A 17,471-nucleotide genomic window follows, 5' to 3' on the forward strand; every position below is an offset into this window, starting at 1 on the left:
GCGCCCTTTATTTAGCAATGGGCCAACTGAGAGAATGAAATTTGTGGGTCCCTTCTCCTAGACGGTGATGACACATACCTCGTTCAGTACATGATGTGGTACAATCGCAACACAAGGCAGTACATAACACAAGAGTCTGCGTACTGGGAGCTCATGGTAAGGCAACAATTCCTATTTTATGGATGAAACTATTGTTCGATTAAATATCTTTAGCAGCTTTATCATGCATGCAAAACTCCACAATAATTATCATTGTTACATCTCTGTGAGTTTATCTTTCATTATGTTTTAAAGTAAAAAAATACTGCATTATTTAAGTTGTTCATAAAGAACTGAATTTGTCTTGATCCAATTTGTTTGCGTGAGGAATGGTTAATTGGCAATGACTAATGATGACCACACCTTTGTTCATATAATTACATTCAAATTTTAAAAAGGGTGGGTTGGGTTTTATTCTTTTATTTTTATTTTTTGTTTATTTATTTTAGTTTTTGGTTGGCTTGTAATTTCAAATGGATGGTGTAACTCTGTTTAGTATTGATAAATTCACATTTCAACCCCTATTTTTATACACAGTCCTTTTAAAGATGTTTAATAATTATAAGTAATATAAGGATTTCATTAGCTATGTTTACTACTTTTTTTCTTTTGATTTTGGAATAGATTTATCCAAGTTTTGCATCATACTTGCATTCTTGCTTTTATGACGCCCTTGTTTTGTAGTTTCAAAGGATGATTAGGTCTATACAGAGGTACGATCAAGGTTTTGACATGCACAATGACCTTACATTTACACTAGAGCTTATGGAGGAGCTAGGTCGACTTAAATTGGTGAATGCGCTTGCAGAAGTAGTTGACATTGCTACACAGGCCCCAGTTCGGGGTGGGCAATGTGGTGGGTCTTGTGGGGGTGGACATCGTGGAGGTGGTCAAGCTGGTCGCGGCCGTATGACCGAGCCGGATCCCATCTACGAGGAAGGGAATGAGTCAGGTGCAGAAGAGTCATGGCTTGGCACTGATTGGGTACTGTCTGATGACGGCGGTAGGACATCGCGATGCACCTCTGGCGATGGTGCTGGGGCATCCCATAGCGTCGGTCATCAGGGCGCTGTTCTAGCCTAGACTACGTCCCATGGTGCTAGCACGGACTATGAGGACGCTCCCCGTATGTCGCCCCCAGTTTTCAGTGGATCTGCCCATGATGGTGGATGCATATTTGTCCCCACACCAAGCATGCCCACCCCACCTCTAGTGCATGTGGACCCCACCATGTTAGCTTCATCTCAAACCCCCCACGAAGAGGCTGTACAGATTGAGCAAATACCGGCTGAGGACATTGAGCCGGTGGAGGGTTTGCGGAGATTGCGACGCCCGCGTACGCATGCTCCCGATTGCGGGATCGGTAATGGTATGTACTTTGTCTACACTTCCCATCTTCTTGAGCTACTTCTACTGCGCATTTGATTGATTATGTTAATTTAATTATGCTATTGTGTCTAATGAAATAGGTAAGATTAGACCTATCAGGGCATATAGGAGGAAACGAAAAAGATCATTAAATGCCTTAGTGTATGCTTATACTTCCTGCCTATAGGTGACTGCATAGTTCCGTTTCACTTTTCTTTTAAAGTAGTATTTTTTTTTTTAGACCTAACTGCAATGGTGGACACAAAAAGGCCATTGAGCCTGATTGTCCCTATGTGCTTATTCTTCATGTGTATAGGTGACTGGAATAAGCATGCAAAATGTTCTTATTGGGGAGATTCTTGGTGGCTGTGCATTTATTTCTGGATCATTGCTTGGGGAGAATACTGGCTTTCATTGTGTTTGTTGTCAAGAAATTGATATTTTGGAGAAAACCCATAAGGTGTATTGTATTTACTGATGTATTAGGAAAACCCATAAGGTGTATTGTATTTACTGATGTATTAGGAAGTTTTTTTGGGCTTGGACTTTTGATTGCAAATGGACAAATGTCTCGATTGGTATTCATTTGAAGCCAAAATTTCTTGTATTTTTGTATGTTGTTAGCTACAGTAAAGTGGGTTGTAAGAGAGTAATTTGTTTTTTATTTTTTTTTTTAAGAAACAAACGTGTGGCATTGTTGATAAGCAAGAAGAAGTAATTTGATACTTTTCGTAAAAGAGTTTGATGAGGAAGTTTATGCGGATCAATGGCACAACCAACTCCTTTGTAGCAAATCATTTATCCAAGTCTCTACAATGCTTGGCGCCATGACTATAAGAGCTTTTGAGGACGAAGACCGATTCTTTTATTGGTCCTCTTGAACTGATTGACAGGAATGCTAGTCCTTTTTTCCATAGTTTTGCAGCAAATGAGTGGTTCATCCTAAGATTAGAAACACTTAGTGCAGTTCTTGCCTCTTCAGCACTCTGCACGGTCATGGCTTCCTCCCGGAACTATTAACTCTGGTGAGTTTTACCTTGAAGAGTTATTTTTTCTATCTTTAACGATTTACAGTTCTTGTATAGATGCTTCAATTTACTGGAGATGGTTTTTTAAACATGCTTATGGAGTTATATTGAGCTGTAAAACATGCGTATTAGATTCTTTATAACTTTTTCTCCTTTTATTGCAGGATTTATTGGAATGAAACTTTGTTATGGTCTTTCATTAAACATGATGGGATTGACGAGAACACGTTACCTTGACGAGGTCAACATAATGACGAGAGTACCCCCTGATGACGAACAAGCCATCAACGACGAGGAAAGGAAGGTCATTCAATGGTGCCAGCAAGTAACCTGGGCAGTTACGAAACCAGCAAAGCAGACCGTTGGAGACTAATAAAAGCCCCATAATTGGGCTTGAGGCGTTATGAAAGAAGGGCATTTACACTCCAACGGCTAGCAGTCAGGCTCACAGATATAAAATTCTCACATTTGCAGCATAAGGTACGAGACTAAGATTCTGAAAATATACTTCTTACTTTTTAGTTCTATGAACAGCTTGATTGTTCTAACTTTGGCATCGGAGACATTCTGGCAGGCACCACACCGGTGACCACCTTTCTTGAAGAGAACCAGGTGCTAACGGGGAGTTCCATCTGCCTACTGAGACTGACGAGTTTGCACCTCATCAAAACATGTCACTTGTCTTCTCAATTCAATATCACTGTACTTTACCAAATTATGTCATTTCTATAGAAAGGCTAAATCAATACATGCATATACCTAGTGAGGCCCTTAAAGTAATAGAAGGGAATCTGAAAGTGATGATGAACTCTTGGTAAGTCACTAAAATCAATGCACTTTGGAATTTGGATCTGCATAACTGTATAAATGTTCGTATACTAGAAGTATCCATGTACACTTTTGCATTGACAAATGGGTCCCTTACTCCCTTTTGGCAAATCTAGAAATTTCCTGTCCTGTCATGTTCTTGATAACTCAAGTCCTAGTTTAATGGAGAGATGTAACTAACAGAAATTTGTATGTTGAATCTGTGGTTCTATTACTGGACCGGATAGGCTGTGTACATGCAGGATTGTGTAGTGGATTTTAGTTTGTTTCTGCTGGCATTTGCTATGCCAATGGTCATTTGGCCTTGATGTGGGTGGATATAATCTTAACAAAATAAGATGCGTGATAACTTGGATATATCCTCTTTCCCATGTTACACATTTGTCTTAATGGATCTCCTGTCCATAACTGAGATTCCATCGTTTTTTTTTTTTAAAGAAAAATAAGTATATAGGAGTATTAATAATCGAAGAATTTTGGTAGTATGGCTAGTGCCCTCTAAGTTTATAGGAGTATTACAAGTATGTTCTCTTCGGAGTTTATATCATACTTCATCGTTATTTATCTATAATTTTACTCCACTTATCAACATATAAGGCACAATAAGTTTTAATGTCCACTATAATTTATCTAAAGCATTTGGAACATGGGGCATTCTGAGTATTGTATACGAGGAGTATTTTAAGTTAAGAAAGACTCATTGGAGTTAAGTGTAGGCTTTTGCACTGCTTTTACAACTCTGTAAGTTACACATAGTTCATGGAGTATAATTGCTTGCTTTGTGATATTATTAATTGGGTGGTATTTGTATCTCTGATATGAATGTTTGATGGTATATTAATTCTTACAGTCTACATAATTTTTTTCCCAGAATATAGAGGATTATGCTGTTTTGGGTGCATCCTCTAAAATTGCTGCTGTTCTTCCATTCCAGGTAGGCATTTGTCTTGGGTGGTGTTAGACCATGAATTGTTGATTTCATTTGTTAGTTGATCATTGCCTCTTATATGGTTGGGTGACTTTGATTTCCAGGTTGTAAGAGCTCGATTGCAGGTTTGACAATGTGACCCTTTCATTCCTTTTTGTCTCTGTATATGATGTGTAATTATCAAACATATTGAAGGAAGATGACTGATCCATTCATCATAACTATTAACGTTTCCCCTTGAAATACTGCATAGCCTTTACTGAAATTTTTATTTTTTATTAATGGCTGGAATTTGGTCATATCTGTTTCCCTCTGCAGTAAAGACCTAGTACTGATGGAATTCCAAGATACATGGATTGTTGGCATGTTGTGAAGGAAACTGAATGGTAAGTATTTAGCCCAGATTTAATTTTCATAGCCAAAGAAGGAAAGCTCTAACTAGAGTGCAAACACATTGGTCTTTTCTATAAGTGAAATACTAAATCTGTGCATTTTCTCGCAAATGCTATAAGAGAATAAATAGCTAATGATCCCAAGTTGTGAAGGTGGGAGATTTTGGCTCACCCCATTGAGTTACAAACTTGATTTAGGTTTTTAGACGTTCTTACTTTCATTATAAACTTGAGACATTTTCTCATCTATAAGGCTAATTTATTCTATTAGGGCTTGTAGGTTCGAGGGTGTTTGAGATTTTACAGGGGCATTACACCAAACCTTCCTGAAGAATGTTCTCGTTAGAAGGGAATCGGCCTCCATCAAATTGGCCATCTGTGGGTAAAGTTGACATACATGGTTTGCAGGTAACTATTTTTTTTATTTAATGTTAAAATAAAAGAAGGTTCTTATGTTGAGATTCTAAGAATATCAATGATAAAACAGATCAGATATAGGCCTGATGCACTTGTTTTGAGGGGGATCAGTTGCACATTTGAGGAAGGGCACAAAATAAGTATTGTTCGCAGAACTGCCAGTGGGAAGACCACTCTCATAGGTGATCTATTTCGTCTAGTGGAGCCAACTGGAGGGAAGATATAGTAATGTATGTATTGAAACCTGTAGTACTCCACTGTCCAGTTGTAGTCATTGAACTTGAAGACTAAGAACAACATGTGCTTTGTAATTGGGCTGCCATTCACTTCATAGATTGAATATTTGTTGAGAACTATGGTGGAGAGCATGCAAAGAAGGAACTTCCATTGGTTTCTCCCAATGGGAGTCACCAACAAAAACTAACTGCTTGAGGATCAGTTTTTCCAACATCAGTTTTGCATCATACACTTATCCATGTAATGTTAACTTTTTAAGTAATTTTGAAATTTTAAGTGTAACTCTTTTTTCTAATTCATAATAATATTACAAGTCACATCATAATTTTGGGGTTTTATTTACTGTGTTTGGGATTCAAGAGTCTTTATATTGCTGTGTCATTTGTTTTTTAGTTGGTTGGTGTCAATTTTATTCATGGTTATTTTGTTCTGGACTTTCTATATTCTGGATAGTAAATTTTTCAGAATTGACTTGAAGAATTTGGATCATTTTCTGATGTTGGACGATTTTTCATGTATGAACAATTCCAATCCTATCTTTTTTAAAGTTTGAATTTTCTTTGATTGTACGGATTGCAGTGAATCCTCCCAGTGGATTTCTAAATCATTCATCTAGAGGTTCTGCAATTCATTGTTGTTTTTGACGTCATGTACATTCCTTAATCGTGGCTCATTGTGTATAGGCTGATCTTGTATTTTGTAACTACACAATAATGGACTGCAGTGAACCAAATAGGTCTCATACGACCAAAGCTGATTGAATAGGATCAAATAGAGTAAATAGAATTGTACTAGACCGATTTCACTAGAAACCAAAGTGGACCGAATAAGACCAAAGTAGTCCAAAAACAAAAATAATAAGGTTATTTTTCCATATATACATATCTGCCAGTCAAACAGCTGGAAAACGATGACACTTCTAGTTAAAACCACACACACGAAACTAGTTACTTGCAAGTATACATATCTTACTAAATACCACAACAAGAAGTCGTACTTTTGCATTCATTTACCCGTACGTTGTCTCGTGGGTGCATCAACTTCATCACCCCCCACAACATGGGCCACCACTTCATTCAACATGTTTGCACTCAAGGTTGCAATCCTCCTTGCGTGGTCACGCTCCTCAATGGCAACTTCCAACTGATACCTTAATAAGGTGTTCCTAATGTCTCCACTACCGTAGTTGTTTCCTTTGCTTAGAGAAGTTCTAGGTGGAGTTGAGGTTGATATGTTTGGAGTTGCCCACGATGCAGATGTACCACCATGTACATCCATACCATTACAATGCAAATACTCCATGTATGCGGCTTTTGCTTCCCTTCGATCTTTATATGATTTGTGATTGGCGTTTGGGAATTTATGAACTTGTCTGCCCGCATCTAGCCAACTGTCGTATATATTCTAACACGACCGTTAAACACAACATAGGTACGTCCCATCCTACTCTACAAACACGCAATGGTGGGAATTCCTTACACCAGAATGGTGGATGCACCTTCTTACGTGTGAAGTAAGTCTGGCTTTTTGTAGAGGAAATGGAAGCTGAAACTCGATTCTTAAGAAATCGAGTTATAGCAATATTTGTGGGTAAATATAATACGGAGTTACAAGTAACTCAATTTCTTAATTACCGAGTTTCTGAATTGCCGTCACTTCAATATGTCATGTCAGCAGTAACTCGATACCACAGAAATTGAGTTTTTGATAAAATCGACTTCTTGGATATCGAGTTATGGTTCTCCCCCTCCCCACATTTCAGAATCTATGCACGTGCCTGGCTCTATTTGTGCTGAAAACCTTCAGTGTCTGGGTTTCTGAAAAAGAAAGCCTGCGAGGTGAACAAAGTTTGTTGACTCTTCTAGCGTTTTCCTTGTCACTATTGCATCCTCACCAAGCGTGCTATTGCTGTGGTCCCCTTCTTCTTTGTTGTGGCACATCTTCCCCGACAGGTATATCTTGACTTACATAACTCTTACAATTAGATTGGCATTTTAGTATAAATGTGATTGCTTTCTACCACTGTCTTGTTCTAACATTATGTGTGTGTATATATATATATATGTATGTATGTATAGATATATCTATATATAGACAAACCTACCTACCCATATATCATAAGATGTATATGTGGCATGAACAAATATATATACACACACACATATACATACATATACATATATATATATATATATATATATAGATACACACACACACACACACACGTATATATATGTATGTATATGCAAATATATGTAAATATAAACAAAACTGCCTACCCATATATGATCACATGTATATATATATACACACACACATATTTAGGTATGTTTGTATATAATGTATGTCCTTAGGGCACCCATTTTTTGAAACATTTTGTTAGGAATTGCAAAAAATGTTAATAAAATGAAAATCCTGATAAAAATTGTCTCAAAAACGATTAATTATTGTGTGCTCTTAAGATACACATTAGCAAAATCCTATATGTGTGTGTGTGTGTGATAGTGACATTGTATACATATTGTTCCTCTATATGTATAGATATAGTAATGTATATAATCATTCTAAATAAACATATATATAAACAAACATTGTAAGGTGAATTCCTATGATGACATATGCATTCATTCATACATATCAACAATGATGTAACAAGCAATTAGAGGTTTAAATTGTATGGCTCTTTCAGTTTTGAAAGACTTTACTGTGTGGCTTCTGAAAAAGAAAGCCTGCGAGGTGAACAAGTTTTGCTGACCATGTTTGCATTTACCTCCTCCCTATTGTATCCTCACCAAGCGATATGTGGAAGACCCTGATTCTTTGTTGTGGCACATCTCCCCTAAAAGCCAATGTTTATGTCCAAACGAATCAAATTTGTTAAGAATACTTAGGATAGCATTATAGTGCATCTGGAAAAGATTAATTACTGCTGCATTAACATAACCCCCTATCTTTTGTATGATAACCACAATTAATTGTCCTTATCCAAGTCTGGCATGGGTCGTCATTACTTCTACGTTTACTATGATGGGGAATAGTATTTCCATGAGTTGCATGGGCTGTCCTATAGAGGCGAGTCAGTGAAGTAGAAGTTCATTGAGTTGAAATGGGGAACACACTTAAGAAAAATGCACCAGAAGATAATGGAAGCTCTACGGTTGGACAGGGAGTCACATAAGATATCCATCGTGTATCGTGCCCCCCCAAATACTTGTGAGTACTCAGATTGTCTATAACTCAAATCCGTTGGGTTGCGATGCTGACGTGGACATGATGTGGGCAGTGATTAAGCAAACCACCCAATTCATAGTGTCCAACTTATATGTAACTGTTGAGGCTGTTGGGTTCCATGCTAGTGTAAGTTCACAACATGGCAGTGGGGTGGAAGAGCCACACTCATTGTCGCTTGGCATGCATCCTTCCTTTGCCAATGCCATGCCTTTGCCATACAATAATCAACCATGTAGTGTGGTTGATGATTTGGACAACACCGTAGTGTTAGGCGCCACCTATACACATGATGTGGGAGGGTCTAGTCACACATATGAACATGTCCAAGCTAATATGGACGGGGGAATTAATATTAATGCCAGTCGTGATGTGTACGAAGAATTCATTGATACTGATGGACCGGTGGACGATGCGGAGGTCTTAGATGTACCACTAATCGAAAACAATGAGGAGGATTGCCCTACAAGAATTCCTATCCTAGAATGGTTCACATCAAACACATGGGACAATATTAATGACCCATCACCTGCACTGGGTACAGGACATCTTACAAGTTGGCATAAAGGTGACCGCTCGGCAATGGGGATGCTATTCAAGAATAAAGCCTCTGTTCAATATGTGTTGAACCTCGACTCTGTGGAGCATAATAAGCAATACAAGGTCATCAAGTCTGACACCAATAGGCTGGCAGTGCGGTGCATACATGAGGCATGTCTGTGGTCAATTCAGGCTAGTTGCAGCAAGAAGCATGGGATGTGGGTTATCAGTACATGTAAGGGTCCCCACAATTGCTCATCCCTTTAGGTAGCGACTGATGGGCGGATGATGGATTCAAAGTTCATCTCCATTGCACTTGAGAAGTATGTACGGGAGGACCTAACCCGAAAGGTAAGGGACTTGTGTAGTATGCTGCATGCAAGGCACGAGCATGATGTAACTATGTACAAGGTTTGGGAAGCCAAACAGAAGGCAGTTGCATGTATTTACGGGGATTTTGACGAGTCGTATGCAGAATTGCCACGGTTTCTAGTTGCATTGTCCGATGCAGATCCGGACACTGTGACCACGTTAAAGTGTGACCCCCATGTCCCGGGGACTTGTATATTCAACTTTGCATTTTGGGCTTTCGATTCATGTATTAGAGGGTTCAGGCATTGCAGGTCGGTGATAAGCATAGATGCAATGCACCTTTATGGCAAGTATAAAGGAAAGCTGTTGATAGCAATGTCAACAGATGGTAACAACGAGGTTTATCCACTCGCGTTTGCCGTTGTCGAAAGCGAGAGTACGGAGACATGGGGATGGTTCTTGGCATGCCTGTTGACCTATGTTACAGACCGGACCAATTTGTGTATAATATCCGACAAGCATCGTGGGATACAATCATGCTTCGATGACACCACTAGGGTCTACTTGTAACCGCCCTTAACCCATCATTGGTATTGCCTCCGCCATTTAGTAAGCAATGTTAACACTAACTTCAATAGTGTGCCGTTGAAGAACTTGGTGTAGAAGGCAGCAACTGCGAATCAAGTTAGGAAGTTTGAAAAGTGGACACTTGTACATGACCATGGGCACCGATATGGGGCAATGACAACCAACCTGTCAGAGTGCTTCAATGGGGTACTTAAGGGTGCACGTAACTTGCCCATAACTGCAATGGTGAAGTTCACATTTTACAAGGTGAACACGTACTTTGACGAACGTCGAAACAAAACCCTAGAGCAGTTGGAAGAGGGGCAAGTGTGGTGCAAATATGCCTATGACAAGTTCGAGGCAAATCAAGAGAAAGTGAAGCTCCATATGGTTAGAAGGATGAGTGCGCAACAACAGTTATATACAGTGGAGACACAGTCTTCACTGTTGAACATTGGCGGGGGAGATCACACCCATAGGGTTTCCCTCATGGACATGACATGCACTTGTGACAAATGGGAAGCAAACAAGATCCCCTATTCCCACTTGATAGTAGTTTATGCCAAACACAACCATGATGCCACTGAGTATATGGATTGTTTCTACCACGTGGAAGAACGGTATCACAACTATGAGTCGATATTCCAACCACTGAAAGATAGGTTAGAATGGCCAGAGCCAGCAGAAAGGAGAACTGTGATGCCAAACCCGCGATTGATTAGTCAGAAAGGTCGGCCGAAGTCCACGAGAATCCGCAATGAGATGGATGACGAGGATAGGGAGTTGCCAACCTCATTGTGGATTGAGAATGGACCAAAGTTGAAGTGTGGATTATGTCACCAAGAGGGTCATAGCTGTCGTACATGTCCGACTCGAAATGTGGCATGAACAAGCCACGGTGCTACGTAGCAAGTAAAAATTACAAGTCATAGTAACATGGGGGTTTCATAAGTTATTCTTCTTTACATGTTTAGATATTACATTATATGAGTTATAATTAAGATTCCTGGAGTAATTTTTAGATTGGAAACATGATAGTAATACCATTGTATCAAATTTAGCTACACTTTGGGCAATCTTGTGATTACTTCTTCAAGTAGTTGCAGTTAGTCTTAACTCCTAGATATTACCATTCCAAGTCTTCTGTCCCAGTTTTGGTGTTCTTTCAATCTTATTGTTTGTGGTGTACATATTCTAGTATTCATGGGGTCTCTATTTCCTTAATTGTATATGTTTTGCTTCAGATTTGTAATTGTCGCCAAGGTGTAATTGTAGATGCTCGTCATTTAAGCAGGCAAGCTTGAAGGTTCTTCTGTATTTGTCAATTCAATTTATTAATTAATGTGGGTTGTATACTAATTTCTGTGTTGGTTACTCCTCAAAAAGGAGGCAACTTCTGAAGAGAACAAAAAAAAGGTGTAACTCAAATGCGCAGACTCCATGATTGCCTAAAACCATTGTTGGCAAATGCTGTCCAAGTTTCAAGTTACAATTGTGAAGAATGTTTAAAATGCAGAAATTGAAATTTTTATTTTTGTACATCAACTGATTTAAATGTATAAAGGCTCTTTACTTACAAATAAGCTTGTATGGATGATTTTTTTTTTTTATTTGCGTAATGGAATTGGGGGAATGATTTATTGATGGATGTGGTTGGAAGTAGATGGATGAGTTGTTGTTTATAGTATGGTTGTGAACAGGTCCACTTTTATGATGCATAAGCACGCCAATACTGTATGGGGTGTAAACAGTCCAAGACGCAAGGAAAACTTCATGTAGGTAGTTTATACTAAACATAACTCGATCTTTCATTTAACGAGTTACGTTGAAGACCGTTCTAGACACTTAGATTCCTCTTGGACTGCATCTGGACCAGTCCAAATATCTAGGCTGGGTAGGGAAGCCAAGTCAACATAACTCGATTTCAATAGTACCGAGTTACGTTGAAGACCATTCTGGACACTTAGATTCCACTTGGACGGCATCTGGACCAGTCCAAATATCTGGGCTGGGTGGGGAAGCCCAGTTAACGTAACTCGATTTCTGTAGTACTGAGTTACGTTGAAGACCATTCTGGACACTTAGATTCCTCTTGGACTGCATCTGGACCAGTCCAAATATCTGGGCTGGATGGGAAAGCCAAGTCAACATAACTCGATTTCAATAGTACCGAGTTACATTGAAGACCATTCTGGACACTTAGATTCCACTTGGACTGCATCTGGACCAGTCCAAATATCTGGGCTGGGTGGGGAAGCCCAGTCAACGTAACTCGATTTCTGTAGTACCGAGTTACGTTGAAGACCATTCTGGACACTTAGATTCCTCTTGGACTGCATCTGGACTAGTCCAAATATCTTGGCTAGGTGTGGAAGGCCAGTCAACATAACTCGATTTCGATAGTACCGAGTTATGTTAAAGACCACTCTAAACACATAGATTCCTCTTGGACTACATCTGGACCAGTCCAAATATCTAGGCTGGGTTATGAAGCCCAGAGAACATAACTCGGCTTACATATAATTGAGTACAGGGTTGATAACTCATTTTCTTGAATATTGAGTTATGCGCAAGCAGTTTATACATTGGGTTTTGTTGATTTACACTGAATATAACTCGAATTACAAAAAATCGAGTTACATGGACAGATGGATTTCTCTTGGACTACATCTGGATCATTCCAAATATCTGGGCTGGGTAACAAAAGTGCAAATAACTTGATTGACATATTATCGAGTAACTCTACTTGTAACCCAATTTCATAGGTATCGAGTTACGTCCAAACCATCACACACAACATGGATTCCTTTGAGTTACACTGTGCACAGCATGGACTCCTTTGAGTCACAGTGCACATAACTCGATTCTTTAATAATCGGGTTATGTGTATGACCACACGCCATTCTGGCCACTATTTAGTGTTCAACGTACGAAGCATCAACTGTTCAACTTCTCAGCGAAAAAGCACGGGACTTTGGAGAACCAGAACAATGGCTTCTCAATGGCGAAGAGACAACCAGGATGGTCCTGCTGATCGATCCCCACACTTTTTCAAGATTATTCTGCCTAATGCTGTTCAAGAAGGAAAGCTTGTAAGTAAGCTTAAATTTATGACCTTTTTCCTCTTTGAAAATCATATGCTAATACATGTCGTCCACTTGATCTTTCTTATTTGTGATTCTTGAAAAAATTTACATTTGTTACATGTAGTCATAAAAATTTTCAATTTGCAATACGTAGGTTACATTTTAAGAAGAACACATAGTCACATAACAAAGTGCTTTTACATCAAATTTCTTGATATGAACAAAAAATGAAACAGGGATAAGCGCATGGTAAAAACTGAGGGGAAAAAAAAAAACAAATATACAACGCAAGAGCAAATAGCATTTTTTTGAAAATGTGATAGGGCTTATAGGGTCAGCAGAGATCTATAACTCAATTTAAATTGTGAAACTCTGTCCTGGGCTCAAACTAGGATACACAAATCTTTTTTTTTTTTTTGGTCTCTAATTTCACTTCCTACCTTTCAAGGACACTAAAAAAACCTGTCTCCAAGGTTTTCCTCAATCTGTAAGACACCAAAACCACATATTGAACATCAGGCATGTCAAAAACATTAAAAACACATAAGCACAGTGATGATAACAACATTTCCTCTATCAATATCTTTCACTCTTTTTATCATTCTTTTTAGAGTTCACAAACTTATAAAGTGGCTAAGTGGCAAAAATTTGTACATCTAAATCCAAATCTTGCCCATAAACAAAAGTGGGTCATCTTCAATATTTCCCCAACACCCCAAAACCAAATCACAAACACATTACACAAGCACTCAAAATACAACATTTCCCCAAGATTTTTTACATTTCAACAACAATAGAGAAATATTGGATGTTGAATATATTTGATGGTTATTTTGGTTATAAGATTAGGTTGTATAAGAAGCATAAAAATTCATAAGATTTGTTACTGTCAAATATCAAGCCCTTAATAAGACAGATTGAGGTTAAAGCTAAAAAATATAACTTCAATGTTGCATGGGCTGTTATTTTATTTTGTTTTATTTCTACTTGATCATAAATTTGTTATTTTTCCTTCCTTTCTTCCTTTTTCCTCTTTCCTCTTCCTCATTTTACTTAATGCAGTGACCATTGATAAAAATCATGGATGTGGTCATAAAAATCTGTGGATCAGTCCATTTTCTTTTCTTTTTGTGTGGAGGTGGGGGGCTATAACTAAGGAATATTCTGCTATGTGTTTAAGTTTTATTTTCTTGCATTGTCTATACGGTTTTTGTCTGCTTTTTTGAACTTTTATTCATCCAAAAAGTATCTTCCTTGAACAATTATGAAAGTATTATCACCTAAGAATCACTAAATCCATTTTTCCTGCAATGGTAGCTACACAACTCCATAGAGCTTGATTGATTGCATTTGTTTATTTCCAAAGCTTGCATCTATGTTATGGAGATTTTTTTATAGCAGATTCTAGATAAGTTCATGAAGAAATATGGAGTGGATCTGTCAGATATGGCCTTTATTACGATTCCAAATGGTACAAAATGGAAAGTCAAGTTGACAAAACATGATGGGGGGGGGGGGGTTTGGGTTCAAAATGGTTGGTCCAAATTTGCAAGCTATCATGGTCTAACTGTGGGGCACTTGCTAGTTTTCAAATATGAAGGAAATTCACACTTTGATGTACTCATATTTGATGCCACTGCAATAGAAATAGACTATACTTTAGACAAAGAACTCCAAGTTCGTAGGATGGAAGACGATGAGAGTGATGACCGCTCTGTTGAAATCATTAAACACTTTTACAGGGGAGAGGGTTCACGTTTGAATGTTACACTTTTGTAATGAACTAGTTGATTTTTAGCATGTTTACTATTAATTTTATGTGCATGACTTCATATTTTTCATGTCATTTCAGGATCAGCCCATCCTAAGAAAGATGGTGGTGTAGCTGAAAATCTTGTTCGAGCCAATGCTTTTAAATTAGAAAATCCCCTTTTCACTGTTATCATTCGTCCATCCTATGTTAATGGCAAGGATCGTGTGGTAAGCTTTCAACTTCACATATTTTTGGGTTTTAGAAATGCAACTCCCATTAACTTTGATTTTTCATAGATCAATTAGAAAGATTGTCACACTAGATACTTGTTGCTGGACATTTTGTTGGTAATGATTTGCTTATTTGTGTTTTTAGGTGAAAAGATGTATATATATTTAACTGTATCATTTGGATATCAAATAGTATCATATTAGGTTCAACTATTTTTTAAATATCTGTTATTATTTCTTGTACAGAGTTTACCCAGGGGCATTATCAACTACTTACTGAGAGAAGACTTTACCAAGGACTACACCAAAGCAAGTATACTCACTGTCAAGCTCTAGATTGTGGACCGATTATGGCCTGTGAAGCTATACGTTTATGAATGAAGTGGGGGTTCATCATGTTTCGTATCAGCTGGTTGGTCTGCATTTGTGAGGGAAAATAGTTTGCGAGTAGGAGATGTTTGCGTATTTGAGCTGATTATGAGGGACGGTGTTGTGTTAAACATCCACATTTTCAAATGCCAAGATTAAGTGGTTATGGTGGATGCAAAGTGATGATAATGTATTATGTGATGTTTAGAGTGTGTTTATTTTGCAACTTTACTGTTCATCCCTCTTTTGTTCATCCTAATTTGCAACTTTACTGAGTGGGTACTTTTGTGATGTTTAGAGTCTGAGTCCTGGAAAATTTTAAATTACTATGATGAACTTTCATATGTATTCTAAAATGAAAATGATGCTATATTTTTTTCTCCAACTTTGTTTGGATTTTGGCCTTTTTGCATTTCATTCAATTATATTAGGTTCAATGGTGACTCCAGGATTTTATTTTAGGGGGGGGGGGGTCAAAAGTGTCTTGAGCTAGGATTTTGTTGTAGGGAGTAAAAAATAAAATGATAATTTTTTTTTAAAATTTTAATTTTTTTTTTGTACATACAATTGTCATATTACATCCAATAATCTAACATAGTATTCTAAATAGTATACAATACAACTATGTTGTAAAATAGTCAAAAAAATATTATCAATAGTTTAAAGATTGGTCAGAAAACAATGATAGCATGCATATAAATAAATAACTAATCATAATATTTGTCAAATTAATAATAATTTATTATAATCATACGTAATATCAATTAAATAAAAATATATGATAAAGAAGAGTAGTAACACACCTAAGAGTAGGTCTAAAAATAAACGTTAAACTAAGGAAAATAAATAGTAACTTATATAAGATTTTGCTTTTGAAGTGTATGGATTTTTAGCCACACGTGTGGTCATTCTCTTGGAATTGGAGCGAATACAAATAACTCATTTTTCAAATAACTGAGTTATATGTAATGTATTCTGAACATAACTTGATTTTTCACTTACCGAGTTACGTGGAAGACCATTCTGGACACTTGGATTCCTCTTGGACTGCATCTGGACCAGTCCAAATATATGGGCTGGGTGGGAAAGCCGAGTCAACATAACTCAAGTTCTATAAAATCGAGTAACACTGAACATAACTCGCTATCTCTAGTATCGATTTATGTGCAAGCCGTTCTAGACATAAATTGCATTCTTATGATTTTCCACTGCACATAACTCGATGTCAGTAGACTCAGGTTATGCGGCAGATTTTCCTGTACACTTGGATTCCTCTTGGATTGCATCTAGACCAGTCCAAATATCTAGGTTGGGTGGGGAAGCCCAATCAACATAACTCGAGTTATATATCATCGAGTAATTTGAACTTAACTCGTTTTCTCTAGTATCTAGTTATGTGCAAGCCGTTCCACGCATAAATTGGATTCTTGTGATTTGCACTGCACATAACTTGATTTCAATAGACTCGGGTTATGTGGAAGACCTTCTTGGACACTTGGATTCCTCTTGGACTGCATCTGGAGCAGTCCAAATATTTGGGCTAGGGTGGGAAGCCCAGTCAACATAACTCGAGTTAGATATAATCGAGTAAGCCTGTACATAACTCGTTTTATTTAGGATTGAGTTATGTGCAAGTCGTTCTAGACATAAATTGGATTCTTATGATATCCAGTGCACATAACTCGATTTCAGTAAAATCAGTTTATGTGGAAGCCCAATCAGCACACCTCGATTTATATATAATCGAGTAAGTTGAACATAACTCGTTTTCTGGAGTATCGAGTTATGTGCAAGCCCTTCTGTTCAAAAATTGGATTTCTGTTATTTACACTGCAAATCACTCGATTTATGAATAATCGAGTTATATGGACATAACGAAATGTGACCCAACATTATAAACTCAAACTCTCCCCCAGTTCTGTAGAACTTGCAGCTGTCTGAAATTACATCTTTGATTGCTTTCGCTACATCCGGCTAGAATCGACAATTTCCCACGCAAATTCTTTGAAGATTTTACATAGTAAGACTCTTTTAACGGTTGTTGTCTTTAAAATTACACATTGGTGGTGCATTATTCTCAAATTTTTTTTTGATGCTTCAAACTTCATTATCTATGTAGATTGTGATGAAATTTGGTGTTTGACTAGTC

General features: G+C 37.7%; 1 protein-coding gene across 1 annotated transcript; it reads left to right on the forward strand.

Moving 5' to 3' along the window:
• Positions 1 to 12,874: 12,874 nt before the first annotated feature.
• On the forward strand, positions 12,875 to 15,289 carry LOC115994719. Its single transcript, XM_031118950.1, has 5 exons — positions 12,875 to 12,976; positions 14,372 to 14,441; positions 14,556 to 14,726; positions 14,823 to 14,950; positions 15,200 to 15,289. The coding sequence occupies exons 1-5, from the start codon at positions 12,875 to 12,877 to the stop codon at positions 15,287 to 15,289; spliced, it is 561 nt and encodes a 186-aa protein (XP_030974810.1).
• The last annotated feature ends 2,182 nt before the right edge of the window (positions 15,290 to 17,471 follow it).

This window comes from Quercus lobata, chromosome 1, assembly GCF_001633185.2.
Source record: "Quercus lobata isolate SW786 chromosome 1, ValleyOak3.0 Primary Assembly, whole genome shotgun sequence".
NCBI classification, from domain to species: domain Eukaryota; kingdom Viridiplantae; phylum Streptophyta; class Magnoliopsida; order Fagales; family Fagaceae; genus Quercus; species Quercus lobata.